This window comes from Eurytemora carolleeae, unplaced genomic scaffold (genome assembly GCF_000591075.1).
Source record: "Eurytemora carolleeae unplaced genomic scaffold, Eaff_2.0 scaffold33, whole genome shotgun sequence".
Classification (NCBI taxonomy): domain Eukaryota; kingdom Metazoa; phylum Arthropoda; class Copepoda; order Calanoida; family Temoridae; genus Eurytemora; species Eurytemora carolleeae.
The window spans coordinates 427390-451847 of record NW_019396220.1 but is presented as its reverse complement, the minus strand read 5'-3'; the positions used below and the strand labels follow the sequence as shown (position 1 = coordinate 451847).

The 24458-nt window shown below is 32.2% G+C and overlaps 2 protein-coding genes across 2 annotated transcripts in view; both read left to right on the top strand.

Annotated features, from left to right (window-relative positions):
• The window catches only part of LOC111698502 (FMRFamide receptor), a 47172-nt gene extending 39135 nt beyond the window's left edge, over positions 1 to 8037 (top strand). Inside the window, exons 5-8 of the mRNA XM_023468855.1 lie at positions 3555 to 3625; positions 6092 to 6159; positions 6440 to 6494; positions 7940 to 8037. Coding sequence (XP_023324623.1) covers positions 3555 to 3625; positions 6092 to 6159; positions 6440 to 6494; positions 7940 to 8037 — 292 coding nt within the window. The remainder of the gene's footprint in view (positions 1 to 3554; positions 3626 to 6091; positions 6160 to 6439; positions 6495 to 7939) is intronic.
• Positions 8038 to 11110: 3073 nt separating this feature from the next.
• On the top strand, positions 11111 to 23420 carry LOC111698538 (uncharacterized). The gene is made up of 6 exons (XM_023468891.1): positions 11111 to 11199; positions 15215 to 15314; positions 16365 to 16429; positions 19949 to 20053; positions 21113 to 21172; positions 22103 to 23420. Exons 2-6 carry the CDS (start codon positions 15224 to 15226, stop codon positions 22175 to 22177), a joined length of 396 nt encoding a protein of 131 aa, XP_023324659.1. The 5' UTR covers positions 11111 to 11199; positions 15215 to 15223; the 3' UTR covers positions 22178 to 23420.
• The last annotated feature ends 1038 nt before the right edge of the window (positions 23421 to 24458 follow it).

The following is a 24458-nucleotide window of genomic DNA, read 5'->3' as shown; positions in this document are numbered from 1 at the left end:
TTCTCTGTATTATATATTTGTTTAAACATTAGAATATAACAACAGAGTAAGACCTAAAGCAGGGGTTTCAAAGATTTTACTTGCGCGCAATTGCAGGCCCAGTCAATTCTGCGCAAAACCACGCAAATCCGGGCAATTTTGCGCAATACCGCACAATTTCTGCGAAATTCCAAAAATCCGAACAATGCCACACAATTCCGCACAACGGAATTTCGATCGGGAACCCTAGGCTAAAGCAAAATTTACAGAAATCCCAAGTGTGTAAGCTCTAAAGCCTAAAGAAACTGAACTTTTAAAACAATAATCGTCTAATCTGTGCAACCTGATGTTGTATACTTTTGTTATTTCTAAAATTCTAACTACAGATTTCAGCAAGATCAAGTGGTCAAAGTTTGAAATATCCACGATTTATACCATCAGAGATCTGAAATTTTGTGTGGAAATGGTTGATCTTGAAGCTTGATCTCGATATCCAATTTGAGGATCAATGCTTGATCCTTCAATTAATATTGTCCCTGTATAAGATCGAGATCAATGTTTGATCCCGAGATTCACAACACATACGTTCTGGCTTCATAGATATAAGGATCAAATAGTTATTGAGAACATACTATAATACAAGAAAGAAAGCTTCATAATGCATACTCTGTAACTTTTAAGACTTTTATTTTCTCTGGTCTTATATTTTACTAAAGCAGAGAGTTGACATTTTTTTATCATATTTTATCCAAATTTTTAAATTTTTTAACCCTATCCCTGCTGGGGTACTTGAAAACCAGGATACGCTGGGGGGGGGGTCAATTTGACCCCCCCCTCTAAATCCCATGTTTTATGTCCAAATATGACAAATGATACATCATTAGAAAGCTCTTGTGCTCTACTTTTAGAATCTGCAAAAAAATTTGCAAATTTGCGAAAATTGAATTTTTAACCCAAAAACCAAGTTTAAAAGAAAAAAGGTTGCAAAAAAAAAATTGGCCAAAAAATGAAAAATTATACATTTTTGAAAAGCCCTGGACCATGCCCTTTCAAATATGCAAAAATTTTTGCAAAATTTTAAATAACCTGAATTTTAATCAAGAAAAACTAAAAATGTGCAAATTTCCTTTGACAGGTTGTTTGCAAAAAATTTTCAATTTTTTTTTCGCAAAACTTGTGCAATCCGTTTCCTTATGTCATAGGCTTTCCTAAAAGCTAAAATTTATCAAAATCTGATAAGTGAAAGTGGGTCAAAACAAAGATTTAGTTTGTTACAGGCAAAAGCAGTCATTCAGGCAGTGTGCCTGAGGACTCAGGCAGTTAGTATTAAAGCCCGGTTTTAGGCCTAAAGGGAGGGCTTTGGGTATGTAAGAAAAGTCAGAAAATTTCAACAGCCTCAGACCAATACTTTTTGAGTTATGTAAAAAAACTTACAGGGGCGGGTCAAATTGCCTCCTCCCAGCGGGAATAGGGTTAAATAATATGATTTATTGTTGATTACTAATGGTTCTCCTAGCCCTTTATACACAATTATTAGGACATTTTACTTAAATTGAAAATTTGGATGACTTAAAAAAAATTGAGGTTTTACAATGCGCGTAGAATATATTTAGTTAACAATTTTACTTTCTAAATTCCTAGCTACCTGTCCATGTGTATTAGCTTGACTTGAGTGTACACTTAGGATAGTTTACTGTTAAAGGATATTAAGAGATTATGGCCTATTCATGCAGTACAAACATTAAATATGCCGTACGCTTTCGAAGTACAAGTGTATGGGGAAATTTTGTATCTTGAAGTTTTCTCAGAACCGTTTATTTTACGATGAAATATTGCTCTATAAAAGACTGTAATAGTACGTGTAATGGATTTAATAGTTAAATGGAAAAAAATTCTCCATTTAAATATTTTCAGAAATCACCCCCAAGTACTGTACTATACAGATTGACCTTTGGAAGTGAAGAACATGGCCTGTACAATTAGGAAGGATTAGTGAAGTACAGCATCACTTGATATACTATAACCTAGTTGGTTACGATAATTAACAACAAAAAAGTTGTTTCTCTCTCTTAAGAAAATGCAAATTATTCAGAGAAAATTCATGAAAATTTAAATCTACCAGAGTGGTATAAAATTTAAATCTGCGAGCTAGTGGCATTGTTGAAATATTTAAATTTAAATTAAAAATTTAAGATAAGGGAAATATAAAATAAGTCATTAAAAGGCATATCTCAATTAGTCTGTATACATGTTGAAGCAGATTTTATAAATTGGATCCATTTGGCGTACCGTCCTGTTTTACCTTACATTGTACAGTACAGCTTGCTCTATATGCTTAACAGTCGGCACTGTACTTGAAATGAACCGAAGTGTATCAAGGATGATATGGTTTTAATTGCTAAAAGTTTCGTTTAGGTTCATTAATTTTGTTCAGGACATAAGAAATCACTACCCTGGGTTTTTGCAAACAATCTTTTAATTATGATATATGCAAAGAGAAAAAGCTCTTCTGAAATCACTCTATCCCCGTAGTAAATTTGAATTCGAACAGGACTTTCCTAGTTTGTACCGGCCTGCCAGATAACAGCGTGTACCGACCAGATCGTATGGTACAGTACGTCGCCCTAACCAGACTATCATACGACAGGGGTCAATTTTCTTGGCAATTTTCTTGAGAGGGCTAACTTCGCTAACTATGACAACTCCCATGGCGCGTTCAGACTTTTTACAGTACCCGGCCTAATCCTAGGCCTATTTGACCGACCCCACTGGCTTAGTCCACCGTGAAATGAGAACGCAATGATATTTCCAAACAAAGTATACGCTTTCTAACAAACAACTAATTAAAAACCTTTTACTCTTTCAAGCCACTGACAAGTAAACATTTAAAAGCTATTAAGAACTTGGTCGAATTTATGAAGGATTGCCAGTCCGTCTTTGCAACCTCGTTAAGTCTTTAGCTTTTATTATAGACTGAAAGGGACCGTAAGCGTAATTTCAATTGACCCTCCAAGCAAAGATGGCAATGCTCGATTAACAACAGTACCCTTAACAGTGTTGTCTGATGAAGCATGGATTATATATCAATGGTGTTTATAACTTTGAAAATTGATTATTTTCAACTATGGATTCTCTTCAAAATTGATAAAGTTTTCCAGGGTACCGTTGTGAATTGTGCATCGCCTTTTTGTTCTAAAAAGCTTAATATTACAAAATGGCACATCACTGTGTTCAAAAATAAGACCAGAATGTTCAGAACTTAATAATTTTGAAGGATTTAAAAATAATAAATATCACGAAAAAAACTCATGATTATTTTCCAATATTGTATAACTCAATTTAATCAATTTAATCTTAAAACTAAATTTTCCTCAATTTATTTATTCACTGAATTTCTAGATTTTCAATATTTACTTGCTAAAGTCCCCGGCGTTGCCCGTGGAATTTTAAAAACACTGGAATTTTTTAGCGAATGGCACACAAAGGCTACCAATGGGTTCCCTTGAAAAAATTCCGCTGATTTGGTTCACCCGTCTAGCCAGATACAGCTAACATATATATATACATATTTTCAGGGTTTATGATTTTGTTGAGTTTAACCACCTCATCTCAATAATCCTTCCCTTCGCACAGATAGGACTTACAGGTGTCAATTTTTACATTCTAAAAACTGTCCGTGCGCGTGTAACAACGAATTCATTATATTGTATTTGTAATTTTGTCACACAACATGTATATATTAGGGGTGTGAAATTCAAGGTTAGGGGTGTGAAATTTAGTGAAATTGTTCTTAAATCATTTTACAGAAGCAAAATAGTATTCCGCTTGGAATTCTAAAGCATGTTTATAAGATACATTTTTCACAAAATTCTGTAATAACCCCCTCAAATGGGGTTTATGAAAAAAATTCAGCAGTGTTAGCGAAAATAAAAGTTTCAAAATCTTACTAATATGGGTATCTCTTGAACCGGCTTGAAAACTAGATTCCAAAACAATTTATAGAATTGAAAAATATTGAAAATTGGGCAAGTTAAGGTCAAAAATCGTTTTCTCTTCTATATATAAATTTGGCTTGTCTGGGTGTGTGTTTGGGTGTTTGTCTGTCTGTTTGTATCCAATAAACGTCAAAACGGCTGAACCGATCGGGTCCAATTTTTTTGTGGGACATCACGTGACCACAGGGAAGGTTTATGAATGATCAAAATTTCAAATATTTGTCTCCATCAAAATTCAATCTTCATTAATTTTTTGAAAATTTTGAAAATCCACGAAATTTTTTGTGAAAATCCGCGAATTATTTTTGTTTTGTTTTACGATGTACACAAAGAGAACATGTTCACAATTAATTTAGAAGATGGGCGCAAAGCGCCCTCTAAGGCTAGTAAACTAAATTTCATTACAAGTACTCAAAAAAATGTTTTTTTTAGACCAAAACCTTTATCAGATCAATAATGTGGAAGCTAAATTGTCGGGTTTCTAGGTTTATAAGTGTTTAATTCTAATAATTCCTTGTGAAGCTGGCATTGCCATCTTTGCATGGTGGGTCACTTGAAATTACAAAGTGACTTAAAACTTAAAGAGTAGTTTGACCGATTCAAAAAGGTGCGTTTCAAACCTTGGACTGAAGATATCCTAGTTTTTCTATCTAAAAATTAATCATTCCCAACTGTGGGTTTCTAAAAAAAGTGACTATCGGTTTTATTCAGCATTGTCAGCATTAAGCACTTTTTGTTGGTAAAAAAATAAGACCATTTTTTAATCGAAGATATAAATACCATGATATTAGTAGAAGACTATTTTTAAACCAAAATATGAATATGGTGAAAACTATTTAACCAAAGAGAATAGAATATATATTAGAGTGGAATTTACTAGAAAAAAGTGTAAAAAGGCCATTTTGTTACACTGTTTCCATACTGCAGGTGTACTTCACATATTTGCGCTATATAACCTTTTGGGCCCTGGACCATCATTTTATAAAAAATCTAAAATCAATATTAAAAGAAAACCAAATTATGAAATAGGCTGGTTTCATAATTGACCAATGATCATTTCATTATGTATATATTTATCTATGCAATATCTATATCTTTCTATATATTTACCCTGATGGTGTAAACTTTAGATATCTCAAACTTTGACAATTTGATCTATTATGTTGATATGCAATGTGCTCCTTTTCTTTTCGTTTTAAATTTTCTATATCTTTTCATTTAAAGTCTATAAAACTTTTTGAAAAAGTTTTTGTTAATAATATTAATTTCTGTATCTATTAATATAACCGTGACTTTTAATAAATTTGGTTTTTATTTCTAAAGCTACAAACTATAAACAGTTTATCTTATCAAACTAAAAAAATACTATTTTAAAATTTTCAAAAATAAATAAAAATTTTAAAAACAAATAAAAACCGTGAATGTGGCCATGGAAAAATATCGAAATAAAGTAACAGTAATAATGCATGTTTCAGAAAAAAACTGTTTAACAAAATAAATATTCAAATCTATAAAAAAAATTTCACATTAAAACAATTTGTGAGAAGTTAGTTAGTTAGTAAGATAAAATAAAACCTTTAAGGAAAAGGAAAAAGGAAAAAGGAAAAAGGAAAAAGGAAAAAGGAAAAAGATTTAAAGGGGCTGTAAAAATATTTTTTTCAAATGTAGACTCTTCATTGCTCGATTACGGTACCATAAAACACTTTGTCTGGTCAAGTATTAGATCTTTATGTTTTTGCTTTTTGAAACTATTTTTTTTTACTTGTGACTTTATTCTAAAAGTGACTTGCTAATTTCTTGCTTTACAAATTATGCACTTTTGGAAAATTGCCGCTTGTGAAATTATCCCTCAAGCAGGGCCGGATACAGGATTTAAGTGAGGGGTGTGCTAGATTTATTTTGGAACAAAAAATCCAAATTTAGGAACAAAAAGAAATTGTTTTAAAGATAGATATTTTACCTGTTTGAACTAGGTTTTCTTTTCCTTCAGTGCTATTGAGGAGCTATTCTGAAATCTCAGGGGGGGGGTGCAAAGGTCCTGCCGCCCCTCCCTGTATCCGCCCCTGCCCTCAAGAAAAGGCCAGTTATCTTTAAATTTAAATGACTATTTCTTCAAGGTTCAATCTACTTGACTCTGGCAATATCTATTGAACGTTATACAACAGTCTGCCATCCTTTCTTCAAGGTAAGTATACTGTAAGTAGAAACCAGGGAGGTTGATAGATGTTTACCTACCAGTTTATATGAAAAAAACAAGTTCGAAACTGAGGCAAAAATTTAAAAAGTTTAAAATGAATTTTCATAAGAAGTTAATAAGCCTGCAAGTTAATGTCCTCCCTTTAACCTTCAAATATTTCTAAAAATATATTCCAAGGATTCATCTTTTTGAATTATTAATTGCTCTTGACATTTAAATACAAAGTTTTTGATTAATTCATTGATTGATTGATTTATATATATTTTAGTTATACCACTCCTGGTCTGCCAAATTCTACATAATACCAATCTCAATGTTCTCAGGTTCGTTGTCTTCAGAGAGTTTTCCCGCATTTAAATGAAACTAAAGTTTTATGTACTTTGAAAACTAAAATCACCCTGAGGCCGAATTTCAAGAATTTGAGCCGCGGCTTAAATTTAAGCTGCGGCTTAAATATGGTTGGTTCCACTTAAACTTGTATTTAATTTTTAAGCCGGTGTTCAATTAAAACCGGTTTTGGGGGGATTTGAGACATGGCTTAAATTCATTAAATTTGGACACTGGACAAACCAAATGCGTTTGGTTTCAAGTTAAATTCAATTTCCTTTTGGTCTATAGTTTTGGTCTATGGTTTTGGTCTATAGTTTTGGTTTATAGTTTTGGTCTATAGTTTTGGTCTATAGTTTTGGTGTATAGTTTTGGTCTATAGTTTTTGGTCTAAAGTTTTGGTCTATAGTTTTGGTCGATAGTTTTTGGTCTATAGTTTTGGTCTATAGTTTTGGTCTATAGTTTTGGTCTATAGTTTTTTATTAACAAGATTTATTCACACACAAAGATATAAATACATATATGAATATATAAAAAGAGAAAAATATGCAAAATTATGCACAAATAGACGACATTGATCATTACTCATTACATAACATATTCATCATTTCAGTTATTACATAATCATCGAATCTTTCAACATATAAACTATTCGTTCTTGTATTTAATAGTTCTTGTAAAACCGGAACTTTCCATGCATGTTCCAATGGGACATCAAAATATTTCATTTGTTTCTTAACTAACATTTTACTAAGATCCAAAGGATTTACAGAACAATCATTTGCAATAGAAAATAAATTTCTGCCAAGAACTGTGTTAAGGTCATTTTTACATAAATTAGAAAGAAATCTAATGCAAAGCTTAGAACTTGCTTCAATAGTCTCATAGAAAGACACACATAGTGACAAGGACAAGGACCTTAATGTTAAATCTGCATCCAACCCATAATATTAACATTTTTACCAAATCCAAATTTTCCAGGGGGAGGGCTTGGGTCCCACAGCCACGTCAAACTTGTGCATAAAATCAGATTTAGAGGAACTACGAGGTCACTAAGATGTACCTGCAGTAATGCCGCAAACATTTTATTATTTTCCTCGATCTAGTTTGCATTGACAGCACCAACCCATAACATTGATCTTTTCGCCATATTCAGGGGCTTAACCCTTAGAATTTGTCCAGGCTAGAGGGAGGGCTCAGACCCCATATCATCGCCCCCTTTCTTTGATAAATATATTTTAGTACTGTACAATATATTTAAGTGCTGTACAATATATTTTAGTACTGTACAATATATTTTAGACTGTACAATATATTTTAGTACTGCACAATATATTTTAGTACTGTACAATATATTTTAGTACTGTACAATATATTTTAGTACTGTACAATATATTTTTGTACTGTACAATATATTTTTGTAGTGTACAATATATTTTAGTACTGTATAATATACCGAAGTTCTTCGAGCATAGAGTGATCAAGAACTACACGGTGGTGGAGGAACCAGGCCTGGAACCCGTCAATATCACGGTATAATGTCAAACTAAATCATTTCATATACTTTTAAGTTATACCATTGTGCAGGGTTACCAACAATAGATGAGACTTCAGAAACGATTGTTCGGAATTTGTTTAGTCCGTTTTTTTCCATTTAGGTTTACTTGTGGGCCAAAACTGGTTTATTTCTGTGCTTAATCATTTAGTAAACCATCAAAATACTTAATTGAATGCAGAAACCAAAATTCAAACTTCAATTCGTCACATTTTTACAGTTTTGGGTCGTCTTTATAGTCTCATCCCTTGTGGAAAACCCTGGCATGTACAGTGTGTACTGTGTACATTGTACTGTTTCCCCCCTAAAAATAACAATTTAAATTAAAGTGTAAGATTATATATTATACATTCCTTGTAAAATATATGATAAAATACCGTTTGCAACAGTTTTCATGATTTCCAATGCTTGCTCGTATACGCAATTCTACGCAATTATTTAAATTGATACACAATCAAGATCTGATAAAACTTTTAAAAATTAGATTATTTGAGTATTTTAACATCAAAGTTAACTGCTATCTGGTTATAACTTCTCACTGTCCTTGGAAAAAAGCATTGAGTCTTTGCAACAAACGTTATTTTTCTAATCGCTATATATCTTTCCAACCAAACCCAAAAGTGTAGACTTTGGATATTTCATACAATTTCAAATATTTCAGTTTACATTATCAGCTATAAGGTTGCAAAATAAAGGAATTTGTGGCAAAGTCTCCGATTCCTTTGTTTTGGAACTTTTTTGGAGAAAAATTAATTCAATTTAAATAAATTTTCTGTTGCAGTGTAGGCCAGTGTAGTTTCTAGTGCACTATGCATAGAGAACTGTAAATATTCAGATATAACGTGTTTTATCTCCATTCTTCTTGTTAAAATTTAAATCTCGGTTTCTGTTCCTAGTTTTTAGAATTAAAATAATTCTAGTTTTTAGAATTAAAATAATTCTAGTTTTTAGAATTAAAATAATTCTAGTTTTTAGAATTAAAATAATTCTAGTTTTTAGAATTAAAATATTTCTAGTTTTTAGAATTAAAATAATTCTAGTTTTGATAAACTTGTAATTCATTCTTGAACTTATCATATTGCTATCTCCTACTTAGACGACTTTTTGGCGAAAAATTAAAGGATATGGATATAAGCTGATTCCGCATCAAGATGGATGCATCCGGGGTTGGGTCATTGAAAGTATTATTTACATAAAATGTTTTTACGACTGGAGCTGGATTTTCGAACTTTTTTGGATATATGAAAAAATTGTCTTCGTTGGCCCATATTAGGATACCGGCCCATATTGAGAGTAAAAGTTGATAACAAAAACTATAACAAACATTTTATTTAGCATCAACAATTCCGAATTTTAAACTATTTTTTTTAAATCAAAAGCATATTTTTTAAATCTTTTTATTTTATATTTTTTTTAATTTCTCTGTAATTAGCCTTTAAAAGGCTTGTGGGGAAAAAAGGGTTTAGTCAAATTACTTTTATTGTAAATATTTTGCAGTTTTAAGAACATAAATAAAGATTGATTTAGCTTTTAAAAAGTCTAAAGAACTTTAATATTTTATACGAAAATTTACGCAATCAGACTTTAAACATATAAAGTGTCTAAAACATTTTGCTAAAGGTAGAATCTTAAAATTCGGATTCAACATTTCATGCTGACTTAATGTTCCCGCCGAAGCTAAGATCATAGAGAATAGAATATATAGAGAGGAATTTACTAGAAAAAGTGTAAAACGGCCATTTTGTTGTACTGTTTCCATACTGCAGGTGTACTTCACATATTCATGCTATATAATCTGTTGGGCCCTGGAATATCATTTTATAGAAAATCTAAAATTATTGTTAAAAGAAAACCAAATTATGAAATAAACTGGATTCATAATTGACCAATTATCATTTCACATAGACTCTATGCCTTTCACTTTACAAACGATGATTTTCCGTTATAACTATAAATCAAATGATGTTTTTATTCACCTAATTCATTATAAAGTTTATGTAACAGTTCAAAAAATTCAAAATTGAAATGGATAGTCTAGGGAACATACTGTATTAATGTACTCTACTGCATATAATTTGTGAACATTTACATGATTTGTACACTTTGAACTCCCTTTCAGGCTGAAAGGGACTGAAAAAATTCATACCGAGAGATTCTTTTAATTCCTCTCTATATATTCTATTTTCTATGGCTAAGATATACGAAGCTTTAATACATTCCTTTTATTTAAAAGTTCCCAACTAAGAATTCTTTTTAGGATTAAATATTAAAAACTATTTCAATTCCTTGGAAGAATTTAAACAATGTTTCAAGTTTTTGCTCTTGTTCTTGTACACAAACTTTTTCTTGAAAAATGTTTATTTTTGTAAGAAGTCATTTTTATGCTTTAATTTTTTTGTGAATTTGAAAAAATATAATAAGGAGAAAATAATCGGGCTTAATCTTTAATTTCTAGACAAAATTTCAGAAAATTAGTAAGAAAGATTAGTATTTTTTTTAATTCTCTCAAAATATAATTAAAATTTCACTTCTAGGTATAATCCACACCTGTAACGTTATAAATATTACAATTTTGTATAGGTTCATTTTCTTTATAGTACTCGTTGTATAGGTGCAATTTTTTTAAACGTAACATTTTGTATAATTAATTATGCATTTTAACACTTCGTATAAATAACATTTAACGTGAAAGGCTTTGATTGCGACCAATAATATTGCTATCTGATGTTCCTGTCTCAAAAAATTGACATAAAACTGTGTACAAGTTATACGACAGCTCTAACCTATGTGCAGATATGGTACAAGAATAAAAGTTTAAACAGAATATCTGTAAATGATCTTTATAAAGCAAATACGGAACAAATCTGAAAATTACGATAACCCGGAGTTACCTAGAATTTGACAGACTCTCCTATTAGAATTTGAATGTTATAATTTTTCATTTTTAGGTTTCCTTTAAAATTATACAATTTACTTTAAAGGTTGATTTTTTGGCAGCTTGGTGTATCTACTCTTCATTCAAGGATACTTAAATTTCCACCTCTGATCCTAATCTCTAGGTATACCTGATAATACTGAACCTGGTTGTGCACGGTATAATCCCTCTGCTGCTCCTCTCTATCCTCAACATAACCGTTTATAGACAGGTGTTGTATACCATTGATATATTGACAACATTAAAAGATATTCTTCAAATTTTTAACAGCTTCGACTATGTTGCAACGCCTTGGCTTTTGGACTTTGGTTTGCTTATTTCTCACCAACTTACTAATATAAAAAAATGCAAAGCGTTTGTTGCTTGCTTAGGTTAAAAAGGAGTAATGGGCAAAATACTGCTTTATTTTTGTATGAGAGCTTGTACATCTTGGCCGTAGTAAATTTGAATTCGAACAGGACCTGCCCAGTTTCACCGGCCTGCCATATTTTCTTGGCATAGTCCTGTCGGAGGGCTAACTATGACAATTCCCATGGCGCGTTCAGACTTCTTACAGTACCCGGCCTAATCCTAGGCCTATTTGACCGACCCCACTGTCTTAATCCACCGTGTGTACATCTTGGTTTGCAGTGAAAGCGCGTTCACCAAATTGCGGGCAATAATCCTTGAAAGGATTTGATTCTTTTTCACAAACTCAGATTTTCTATTTCCTATATCTTTGCAATCAAATTTCGTAAGCGTTAGACATTTCAAACTATCAATTTTGTCAGATCAAATAATATAAGTTTGAAATATCAAAGGTTTACACCATCAGGTTCAAACGATATAAGGATTAGAAAATTTGAGTTTGTGACAAAGACTCAATTCCTTATTTAAATTAATTTAAATTAATCCGTATATATGCATAAGATGGCGATCAATGCTTGAACCCGAGATTAACAAAACAAAAGTTCTGATTTCTATATTCTATAATTATAAACTTGATGAATGTAGAAGAAAAGATGAATAGTCCAATATGGACTTAATCATTAATCTCCATAAGTTATGAAAACATATATTGCCTATCTATCTATATAATAAAACAAGACTATAGCCGGCCAAACGGCTGCAGACCGAATGAACTGATTTTTTTGTGGACACTCAGGGGTGGCCGGAGGGTGTTATAGGCTAAAAAAAATTCGAATTTTTTTTCTCAATTTTTTTTTATTTTTCAAAATTATTTTTTAATTTTTTTTCCACGGGCAACGCCGGGCCTTTCAGCTAGTTTGTAATAATATGAGAAACTGAAAGTAGTGGTAGGGAAGATAAGATAAATAATCTTCCATCTGTCAGAAAAGAAAATTATTTTTCAACTTTTTGCTGAATTATTTATCAAATCATCTTCCTTATAACAAACGAGTTGAAAATAGAATAAGATTGTAAAAATAGTAAGAAATTAACAAGTATTGGGTTAAAGGGCCTGTAGTCGTAATTTGAAGCAATTTCAATTTATGTACTGTAATGTCTGATTCACAACGCTACCTTTAAAAATGAATTATTTTCAATTGTGGTTTCTTTACATAGCAACTTCCCTATTTCTTCTGCAGATACAATGGGAGGAAATCATTAAAATTAAACACTTTTCAAGCCAGATATTCGAAGCATGTCTTCTACATCATTGAATAAACAAAGTTTTAAAGGGTTCCGTTCCGTTGCCAATCGGACTTGTCGTTCTTTTTTAATAAAAGACATTTGAAACTGCAGCAACAGTCTCTTTGTAGTCTAAAACAGTCTCTTTGTAGTCTAAAACAGTCTCTGCAATCTAAAACAGTCTCTTTGTAGTCTAAAACAGTCTATTTGTAGTCTAAAACAGTCTCTGCAATCTAAAACAGTCTCTTTGTAGTCTAAAACAGTCTCTTTGCAATCTAAAACAGTCTCTTTGTAGTCTAAAACAGTCTCTTTGTAGTCTAAAACAGTCTCTTTGTAGTCTAAAACAGTCTGTTTGTATAGTCTAAAACAGTCTGTTTGTATAGTCTTAAACAGTCTCTTTGTAGTCTAAAACAGTCTCTTTGTAGTCTATCCCTTGAGAAACGAAGTTATACCATCCTCTATCCGGCCCCCTCCCTTCTATCCCTTGAGAAACGAAATTATACCCTCCTCTATCCGGCCCCCTCCCTTCTATCCCTTGAGAAAAGAAATTATACGCTCCTCTATCCGGCCCCCCTCTCTTCTATCCCTTGAGAAAAGAAATTATACGCTCCTCTATCCGGCCCCCCTCTCTTCTATCCCTTGAGAAAAGAAATTATACGCTCCTCTATCCGGCCCCCCTCTCTTCTATCCCTTGAGAAAAGAAATTATACGCTCCTCTATCCGGCCCCCCTCTCTTCTATCCCTTGAGAAAAGAAATTATACGCTCCTCTATCCGGCCCCCCTCTCTTCTATCCCTTGAGAAAAGAAATTATACGCTCCTCTATCCGGCCCCCCTCTCTTCTATCCCTTGAGAAAAGAAATTATACGCTCCTCTATCCGGCCCCCCTCTCTTCTATCCCTTGAGAAAAGAAATTATACGCTCCTCTATCCGGCCCCCCTCCCTTCTATCCCTTGGGAAACGAAATTACAAATCAAACTCTGCTGAATAATTTGAACAATGCAGCTAAATCTCTTTATTATTCGTTAGATATATCTTGGATATATCAAAGCATGAACTAGAACGCTGCAGTTCTTCTCAAGTTTAAACAAAATGTACAATAATTAGAACTTTTCAAACCCGGGCCATCATCCCCCCTCCCCCTTCTTTCCTTCAATTTAGTTGGCCGAGCGCTGCATTTAGGACAGGCTACGGGCCTATTGTTAAAGATGGGGCACAAAATTTACCAAACTTTTCAAAAACTGAGGCCGAATTTAAACTTTTCGCGTTATAAAGTTTTTAACGCGAAAAGTAAGTTTTCGTATGAAATTTATAATGCATAGCGGAGGCTCGGTGCTGCATAGCAAATCTGGGAGGCTCATGGCAGCCGGGGTTCCAATGCCACAAACTATTCACGTGTCACCTAGTTATTTAGTACTTGAACATAATAACATCATTATTTTTAATCTCATAAATATGTTTAATAAGTACAAAGTTAATCCTAAATTCAGAAATTTAAAACAAAATATCCTTGATATTTCAAACTGTAAATTCTGTTAGATGAAATTATCTAAGGTTTAAACCATCAGGTTGCAATTTAGATTAGAAAATTTGAGTTTATGGCAAAGTTTTCTTTTCGTGCTTCATATTTTTTAATTAAACATCTTTGTTCTAAAGGTTCGAATGAAGGAATATTTTATTAACAAATGTAAATTAATATTCAGCGTATCTAGACAATATATAATTGTAAAAATATGTTAAGCCGATATGCAAGAAGATCTGCAGCAAAGCATTAAGTGTGCATAATGTTGAGAGTTTGTACCGTTACTCCCAATACTTTCTTAATAGGTTTTGACTTTGATATGTTTTGGAGGTTGATAAGTTTTGTAGTTTGATAAGTTTTGTTTTGATAAGTTTTGTTATTAGATAAGTTTTGTTTTAATAAGTTTTGTGGTGATAAGTTTAGTTACTATATGTTTTGTATGGGCTCCAAATTTTATAGTGTAAAAATTTGTCTTTTTACATTTAACAAATACTTTAGATAGGATGATCACAGTGATGAATAGGCGATATGTAAAATCTTGCATATAAATATATTTTGCAACTTATTATTTATCATTCATTATAGTACACCATTCATACAAAAATGTGTCGAAAGTTTATTATGAATTAAAAAAGAATTCTAAATATCATAATTATATACATTATTATCTAAAGTATTTGTTAAATCTAAAAAGACAACATTTTACAGTTTACACTTTAAAATAGTTTTAAAGCATCGATTTTTATGTTTAACCTAAGAGTAGTATGTAACCTATTCTCCCATGTTTTCATTTTTGATATTATTTCTTTTTTAAGTCAATTATCAGTAAAAGATTTTTTGAGGAGTCTTTTGCTGGTCTCAAAAAGGATTCGGCGGGGTTCGGGAAGGGTTCTGCTAACTACCTGGGTTCAAACATGATATTGCTGGGCTCATGGCCGCATGACCCCTCCTCCCTCACAACCTCCTAGGGTTATTGTGAATGAAAAAACCCTAGATCTTGAAAAGACGACATCTAGTGTTCTGTCTTTATTGTTATTAATCTATGATCTGGTTGTTTTTTATGTTTTTAAATCTTAGATTCGGAGTATGCGGAGAACTAACATTATCGAGAGTTCAAGGGGAGAATTCCACAGCAAAGAAATTAGACTTTCTCAGATATCCTTAGTAATTGTTGCAGGTATTCACCTTCGGTAATTGTTGTAGGTATTTACCTACGGTCATTGTTGCATGTATTTACCTACGGTCATTGTTGCAGGTATTCACCTTCGGTCATTGTTGCAGGTATTTACCTACGGTCCTTGTTGCAGGTATTTACCTACGGTCATTGTTCCAGGTATTTAACTTCGGTTATTGTTGCAGGTATTAACCTTTGATCATTGTTGCAGGTATTTACCTTCTGTCATTGTTGCAGGTATTTACCTTTGGTAATGTTGCAGGTATTTACCTTGGTCATTGTTGCAGGTATTCACCTGCGGTCATTGTAGCAGGTATTTACCTACGATCAATGTTGCAGGTTTTCACCTTCGGTCATTGTTGCAGGTGTTCACCTGTGGTCCTTGTTGCAGGTATTTACCTCCGGTCATTGTTGCAGGTGTTCACCTGTGGTCCTTGTTGCAGGTATTTACCTCCGGTCATTGTTGCAGGTGTTCACCTGTCGTCCTTGTTGCAGGTATTTACCTATGGTCATTGTTGCAGGTATTCACCTTCGGTCATTGTTGCAGGTATTTACCTACAGTCATTGTTGATGGTATCCACCTTCGGTCATTGTTGCAGGTATTTACCTTCGGTCATTGTTGTAGGTATTCACCTTCGGTCATTGTTGTAGGTATTCACCTTCGGTCATTGTTGAAGGTATTTACCTACGGTCATTGTTGCAGGTATTTAACTTCGGTCATTGTTGCAGATATTCCAACTCTGGTCATTTTAGTATGTATTATGAAATTTATAGGAGAGATGGGATCATTAGGATAGTTAAATGAATTGTTACAGTTATAAACAGAAAATTCTAAAATAGGAAGACGACTTCATAGCATAAGTGTATTTAATGTTGTTACAAAGCAACGAGAATTATAGACACTTATTAAATCACTAATTCAGGAAAATGGGTGAGTTAATTCAGTACAATTACGGTTTCCCATGCTAACTGGATCATTTAAAGTAATATCTTGAGTCTAAAAGTTGTTTCCCTATTTCACAGCTTTCTGGTTATCACTGTATCTATTTTTAGTATTTCTCCTGTGTCACGCTATACGTTGGATTCCTAACATATGGGAGCTCAGGCAGTCAGATCAGGTCGGTTCATACAGGGTCACACACAAAGAATGAGACTTCAGAGTCGACTGTATGAAATTTATAATATCTGTTTCCTTTTCATAACTCCATGCAACTGTAATATTCTTTCATTCTTTGCTAAATCATTAAATAGTTAATCATCGTTGCATTATGTGAGTTTCAGGTCGTATTTTCAGTCTTATCCTTTTTGGGTCCCCTGTACTTGTTGAATGCTAATCGTTTTTTGAAGAAAATAATAAAACTTCCAAAATTTCATAAAATTCTTTTTTTTAGCTTTCTTTACGACCCATTTCGTTAATTTTTTCTTCCATCATTTAAACAAATTGATTTTGTTCTTACTCATTTTCCATTTATTTCGTTCATTTTCTCACTGAATGAACGTTGGATAAAACCGTTTGTTCAGTAATAAAACGATAGATTTTTAATTAGTTGTTTAAAAAATCGTTCGTTCAGTAAAGAATTATTGTTTTTTTTTATACAGTTTCTTTCCCTAAAAATCGTTCGTTCAGTAATATAACGATAGTTTTTCGATATCTTTTGAAAATTTCGTTCGTTCGATAGAAAACTATACCTTTTTCAAGTTCGTTAAAACGATTTTAAATCGTTTTTTCTTCTTTTTTATCAACACGCTGCACAGACCAAATCAAGGTTTTGGCGTGCTGCCGATGCCCCAGAATCTTCTCTATATGGCTGTTAGAATCTATTTAAATATTAAGATTATCCCGAAACGGCTGTGCTTTCTTGTACTTTACCTTTAAAATATATTCTTTTTTCCCGAAAAAGTTCTCTTTAACAAAGACGACATCTAAATATTTTGCGGGTTTACAAGATCCATTCAAGGATAAATATATAAACGGGAAAAGTAATTATAAATTGCAGGGGTGGATACAGGATTTAAGTGAGGGGGGGGGGGCAAGATTTTTTAGAAACAAAAAAATTCATAATTAGGAACAAAAAATCGCGCCGCTTAAAAGAGTCATAAAGAGTCAAAATTAATGACTAAAGACTAAAAGACTAGATTTTTAACTTTTCACACATTATAGTTTATTAAGACAGATATTTTTCCTGTTTTGCACTAGGGTTTCTTTCCCTTCAGCATGCTATTGAGAAGCTATTCTGAAAATAGCAACAAAAAATTCCAAATTCAGGGGGGGGGCGAATGTCCCCCCGCCCCCCCCCCCCCCCCCCCTGTATCCGCCCCTGATAAATTGAAATCATTATAAATCAATGCTAGCTACAATTCATATATATGTTTGTAAATGAAAAGATTATTAGAATATATTAAGTTTGTCACCCCCCCCTGACCCCTTAAAATACCCACCGTGGGGGGGGGGGGATTAGGTATTAACTGTAGTTCGAAATATCAAGTTTTCTTAAAAACGTTATCTATTTTTATGTATATTTATTTTTTTATATATTTATTTTTCAAATTGGGTCGTAGATGGAAAAGTGTAAATACAGGGTTACCCACACAGAATGAGACTTCAGAGACGATTATGCGGAATTTGTTTAATCTTACAATCAGGGTTCGCCAAAACTGTGCTCAATCCTTTTGTAAACCATCAAAATACTCAATTGAAAGCAGAAACCAAAAATAAAACTTTAAATCGTCATTTTTTAAAGTTTTCAGTCGTCTTTTCATCATTTGTGTGTAACCCTGTTAATTATTAAATATTCAAATATGTAAACGGTTAAAAATAATCAAAATTAAGTTAAGAATATTGAGAATATTTTGTTAATAAGAATTATTTATCAAAATTAGCAAACTGTACTATAAACCATTTATTGTAAATTGTTGGAAAGAGGTTTCACGGTAAATTTAATATTTAGAAAAATGTGAGTAATTAAGATACAAATAATTATTTGGTCTCCAACATTTGGATTCTCTGTATCAACATACACCCACAAAATATAAGACTTTATAACCAGACAGTTATACGGAATTTATTCTGTCTTTCTTTTTTTCTGCTAAATCACTTTGTATGCAATTTTATACAGTTAAACTCATTAATATGAATACATCGGAAGAATTTTTGAAATGTCGTCTTTATCACTTTTGACTTAATGTTATGCCGCTGAGAATTATAGATACTGAAGGTTGTTATACGTAAATTAGCGCTCAACTTTATGAAGCTGTTGGATAAGACGTATTTCAGGGCTATTAATTTATTTTTACAAAAAAAAATAGAAAATTTTCAATCCCCATAAAAGTTCTGACTCTTAACACAGAAATTTGTATTTGTTTTAGTAAACTATACATATCCCTGTAAAGCTTCTGGCAGAAAACTTTCACAGCTTGTGAAAGTACAAATAGCAGCTTCAAATTCAAAATAAAGGCAACATTATATAAATTCTTCCAATGTATTCATTTTAATCAGCCTAACTGTAGTGAAGCCCAGATAAAGTCATGAGAATTTATTTCTTCAATTTAGATCATGTTTAGAATTTACAATCTAATATTTGTTATTTTAGTCAAATCTTTCAAATCTTATTTGTTATAAAGGAAGGCGACATTTGATCAATATGTACAGGTGTTTAATGGGTGTTTACGAACAGTTAGCTTTACTGAAAGCTTAAAAATCTCTTATAATAGTGAAATGGGTCTGTTTACTTTGCCCAATTGCTGTGCGCGTCTCAAGATGAATTGGACTATTTTAAATCATACCTTGTGTCTAAAAGTCGTCTTCCTTTTCCAGATTATTTCTGGTTCTTGCTTTATTTACAATCATCTTTATGCTCAGACATTACTTAAATATACACCCTAATACTGCAGTCACCATATACACTGCGTTTCAAGTTATTATGCAAGTACGTTTTTTTAAATTTCTGACTCAAAACTTCAAAATTTTTCTTTCACAAAAATGTTTTCCTTCAGGGTTTTAAATATGTTTACACATTTTTGTGTAAACGTGTCATACACATGTACACACAAAGTGTAAAATTTTACTTTTACAGTCGGTGTATTCAATTTTAAAGCAAGTGGAAACTTAGTTATCTAAAAGCACAGTAAAATGGGAAAAAAGGAGAACGAGCATTATTTAATCTGGAGATTAAGAAAAAGAGTGGATCAAGCATTAATCCCAATATCCACCATTCAAAAGTTCCCAGCTCTGGTGTCAAGGGTAAAGAATAGAACAAAATTTTAGATCTACGCAGTTTTCAGTTTTATTGCCTAGATAAAAATTCCCATGACTTGTATTGCGACTAATCTAGCTACGATTGTAGATAACGACTTTAAACTTGTTATCACGTTCATTAACCTGCAAATACAGACTAAGTCGTATCCAGATTGATATTGACTATGGTATTACTGAGGAACCTTGAGTTCTAGATTGAATTGTATCTTGTAAGAATACTTGAGAATAAAAAAAGAGTAGTATCCGGATTGATACTGACCTAGGTATTATTGGAGAACCTGGAGTTTGAGATTGAGTTGTACCTGGATTGCTACAGATTTAAGAGTATTTATTGGAGTAGGATATTTAATTCATATATTTACATATATATATCTGTGTTTAGAGCGATATTGACTGGCCCCCCTGGATACAGAATATAACCTCCTTATCCCATCTTCTCACAGTCTTCAGCTCCTCGGTCAACTTCTATATATACGCTTACAAACAGGTATTTGATAATAACAATAATAATAATAATGATAATTATAATAATAATGATTAATAATAATAATAATAATTATAATAATAATAATAATAATAATAATAATAATAAAAATAAGTATACTATATTGTCCTTGTCGTATATGTAACCTGTTATCTATTTATTGTATGTTATCTTAATTGTATTTGAGGTCAGTCCTTAAGACTACCTGTATTATTAGACAAAAATAAAGTTAGTTACAGACAAGGTACTATTGCAAGGAAAGTTAATTGCTGTTGCGTATACTCTGCGCACATATTGAAACCAGTTCTCTCAGGGCGGAATTTGTAAACACGAATAGATGCATCAGTGCTCGTTTAGTATCCAAGGAGGATAAAAGCATTAAATTTTTTAAATTAATAGTTTCCTATGACCAAAATAAATCATTGATTTTTTTAAACGAAAAATGGTTCCCAAGTCAGGCTGTGACATACGTCTTATGTTTACTTTACCGCCCAGAGACCAAGGGCGTACACAGGGGGGGGGGGGGCTTAGTCCCCCCCTAGAACTAAGAGCCATCTCACTTTTCAAATCTGAAAATGAAGAGTGAAACGTATTATTAAAACTTATTTGCTGTTTTTTTTCTGCTAGTTTTGTTTTAAGGAGAGACAAAGTAGTACTTGTAAGATTATTGGACTGTATGTGAACCTGTAAAGTATCCAAAAAGCCAAAAGTTTTGAATTTACTGTTCAAATTTTGCATTCCCCCCCCCCCCCCAAAACGCCCTTGCCAAAGACAGTACACTGCAGTACTAAAAATGCGTACATCTCTAAAAAGACTATACTTTACATAATAATTCTTTGGTTATAGAGATACTCTGAATACGAATGGTTGTGTCAATCATGGATCGGTAGAGAAATAAGTTCAGAGAGATTTTAGAAGAGTTAAAGATTGCTTTTAAAGTTTGGTATCGTTCATTCATTTGACTTTTTTAATTTTGTAATTTTTCAATTTTTCATTTTTTTTCGTACATTTATTCATAAAAAGATGTTGTTAATCCATGTTGTTAATCGATGTTGTATATAGTGTAATAGTCCGGAAGAGAACGAGATTCTCATGGATGAAGTTGAACCTGAGTTTACACAGGTGAATAGATAAGCATCCTGGGGTATAAGCACATAACAGAGATTAGAATAGAAGCGAAAAAAGCCTCGGTATGAATTATTTTAGTCCTTTTGAGCCTGAAAAAAGAGTTTAAAGTGTATAATTCATGTAAATGATCACAAATTATACGCTGTACATCACAATAATCTCTGGACATATCCGTTAAAATTTTTTCTTTTTATCAACTTGGGAATGTAAAGTAAAGCTTATGCTGTTATGAACTCGGGAATGCAGGACAGGTTGTGAAAGAATTGATTTAGAGAAAATTAAAAAATTTTCAAAAAAATGTTTTTCTATAAAATATGTTCCAGGCCCAAAAGGTTATATAGCACATATATGTGAAATACACTTGCGGTATAGAAACAGTATAACAAAATGGCGGTTTTACATTTTTTCCACTTAACTCCACTCTATACTTGTCTATTCTCTTTGGGTATATGCTTTGTTGAAAAATTACCCAGCACCCTCTTCAAAGTTCCTCCTCCCCGAAATGTCTGGGGGATAAATTATTTTTTAGGCGAAAGTGGAACTTTGATGATGAATAATTGAATATACATACATATATATATATATATATATATATATATAATATCATATCATAGCAAACTAGACAGAGGGTGAATATAAAATTCATGCGTTATTATCGGTTCGACTTTGTGACCTCCTAGCTCATTTTATCTGAAAACATTTCAGATTTTAATCTTAATTTACTTTAGTCTGATATTATATAAATACATTATAGATGAATATAAAAACTTCACTGCTAGAACCCAACATTTAGAAATTACAAATATATTTTTTTATTCAGCGTTTTTTGTATATCTAAATTTACATAATATTTAAAAATTGGTTTCAGAATTTCGAGAAAAAAAGTTCGCTGACCGCTTTAAATATAATTTATTAATGTTTTAGAGATCAATGATGGAAGTTGCAAATGTTGAGGTTGTTTTAGAATCAAAATCACAAGTTGCAACCTCCCGAGTGTGAAAAGTTGCATTCTCCTCCGTGACGAAAGTTGCATTCTGCAAAGTGCGGAAAATTTCCAACTTCAGCGTTTGTACAGTTGCAACCTCCCGAGTGGGAAAAATTGCATACTTTGGAGTGTGGAACATTTCAACCTTCCATGTGTAAAGTTGCAACCTCTCGAATGTGAAAAGTTGCAAACTCCGGAGGGTAAAAAGTTGCAAAGGTTTGCTTGCATCTTAAAAGTGTTGAAAGTTTCAACCTACCGAGTGTAAACAGTTGCAACCTACCTAGTGTAAACAGTTGCAACCTACCGAGTGTAAACAGTTGCAACCTACCGAGTGTAAACAGTTGCAACCTACCGAGTGTAAACAGTTGCAACCTACAGAGAGTAAACAGTTGCAACCTACCAAGCGTAAAAAGTTGCAACCTACCGAGTGTAAATGGTTGCAACCTACCAAGTGTAAACAGTTGCAACCTACCAAGCGTAAAAAGTTGCAACCTACCGAGTATAAACAGTTGCAACCTACCGAGTGTAAACAGTTGCAACCTACCGAGTGTAAACAGTTGCAATCTACCAAGCGTAAAAAGTTGCAACCTTATACCGAGTGTAAACAGTTGCAACCGCCCGATTATTAAAAGTTGCATCCTCCAAAGTGTGAAAAATTTCAACCTTCCACGTGTAAAGTTGCATTCTCCCGAGTATAAACAGTTGCAACCTCCCGATTATTAAAAGTTGCATCCTCCAAAGTGTGAAATCTTCTGAAAATGGTTGCTGAAGAATTTCTAATTTATTTTCAGTATATATTTTTATTTTTAAACAAAACAAAACAATAATTTGAAAAAAGCAGAAAGTCGTGAAAATATTTCGTCTTTATTCTTTTTTTAAAAAATATCGCTAAGAATTTTAAATTTTTTATTGTTGCCATTTAAAATTTAATTAAGATATTCAGGCACTTTTAAAAACACTACACAATTAAACAGAAAAGGAAGCGATGAGAATTCCACTTTTTTTGTTCCCGCTCAAAAATTGCGGGTATTTTAAATACAGATAAATTCCAACAATTGAAAAAAAATGTTTAAATGCATGTTAAATAATTTCTATATTTTTTCAACATGCTCTGAAACTACTTTTTGTTTAAATCCAGTTGAAAGTAACATTTTGTATTGATTTACAGAGGAACATATCAAATATAATTGTAATTTGATACAATTTTCCAAGGAGAATTGAATAGAAGGAGGGGGCGATAAACAGACATGAAATGATAAACAGACATCTGGCATCTCTTGCGTGTTAGATGAAGATTCACCGTACACTAACTTATGTTTGTTTACATTATATCGGCTGCCTTTTGTTATTGTTGTTACGCAAAAACTAGTTCTTCAGCAGTCCAAAAACGTCACAGCAAAGTGTACGGAAACCCTATCGCCCCTCCTTCTATTCAATTCTCCTTGCAATTTTCAGTGATTTTGTTGTTTAAAAAACGAAAAAAAATCGGTTGAACATATTTTTTCCAACCGATTCAGTACGATGTTACTTCCTTAAATCGTTTGGCAATCTACTCATTTTACACACACAAAAATGTCATAAAAATATCAGTTTTTTTCTTACATCAATTTACCTTTTTGATCCTAAATAATGTTAAGATGAATAATGAAAATTATCGATTTCCAATTTCTAGAAGTTTTCAATTACTATAAATGTAATCTAATTAAATGTAATTACTATAAATGTAATCTAATTAAATGTAATTACTATAAATGTAATCTAATTAAATGTAATTACTATAAATGTAATCTAATTATTAAAAGGTCTGAATTATTGATATCAAAAGATTAATTGACTGTAATGTTCATTCGACCATAATTTAATTTGATTTAATTTTATTAGAATGTATCAGAAAAAGATACATTGATAAATAAAAAATTATAATTTTATTGTAATGTGCCATATAATATTCACAATTCAAGGCTTAAAATATGTATACATGTATATAAATTAGTAATCTCTGTTCGTTCGCATGGATGTCCAATTATTTAAATTAAAATCTCAGCTTCATCTTAAAATTTCATAACTGAACCCTCTGGACATAATTTAAACAAATATTACATATTCCTACTGTTAAAGGGAACATAGGCGTAGATTTTATTGACCCTCACGGGCACCGAAGGTACATTTAAATTTCCGAGCCGGGTCAACCTTTCCGGTCCCAGTTTGTACTGTACCCAACTCTATGGACAGGACTAGCCGGTGCAACAAGGTTGACGTGGTCAGGCTTTATGCTTCATATAGGTTGAATTTACT

Coding starts and splice junctions, on each gene's coding strand:
- LOC111698538 (XM_023468891.1), top strand. CDS start 15,224: ATGCGGAGAACTAACATTATCGAGAGTTCAAGGGGAGAATTCCACAGC. Junction 15,315..16,364: donor ATCCTTAGTAATTGTTGCAG/GTATTCACCTTC, acceptor ATCTATTTTTAG/TATTTCTCCTGTGTCACGCT. Junction 20,054..21,112: donor ATATATACGCTTACAAACAG/GTATTTGATAAT, acceptor TGTTGTATATAG/TGTAATAGTCCGGAAGAGAA.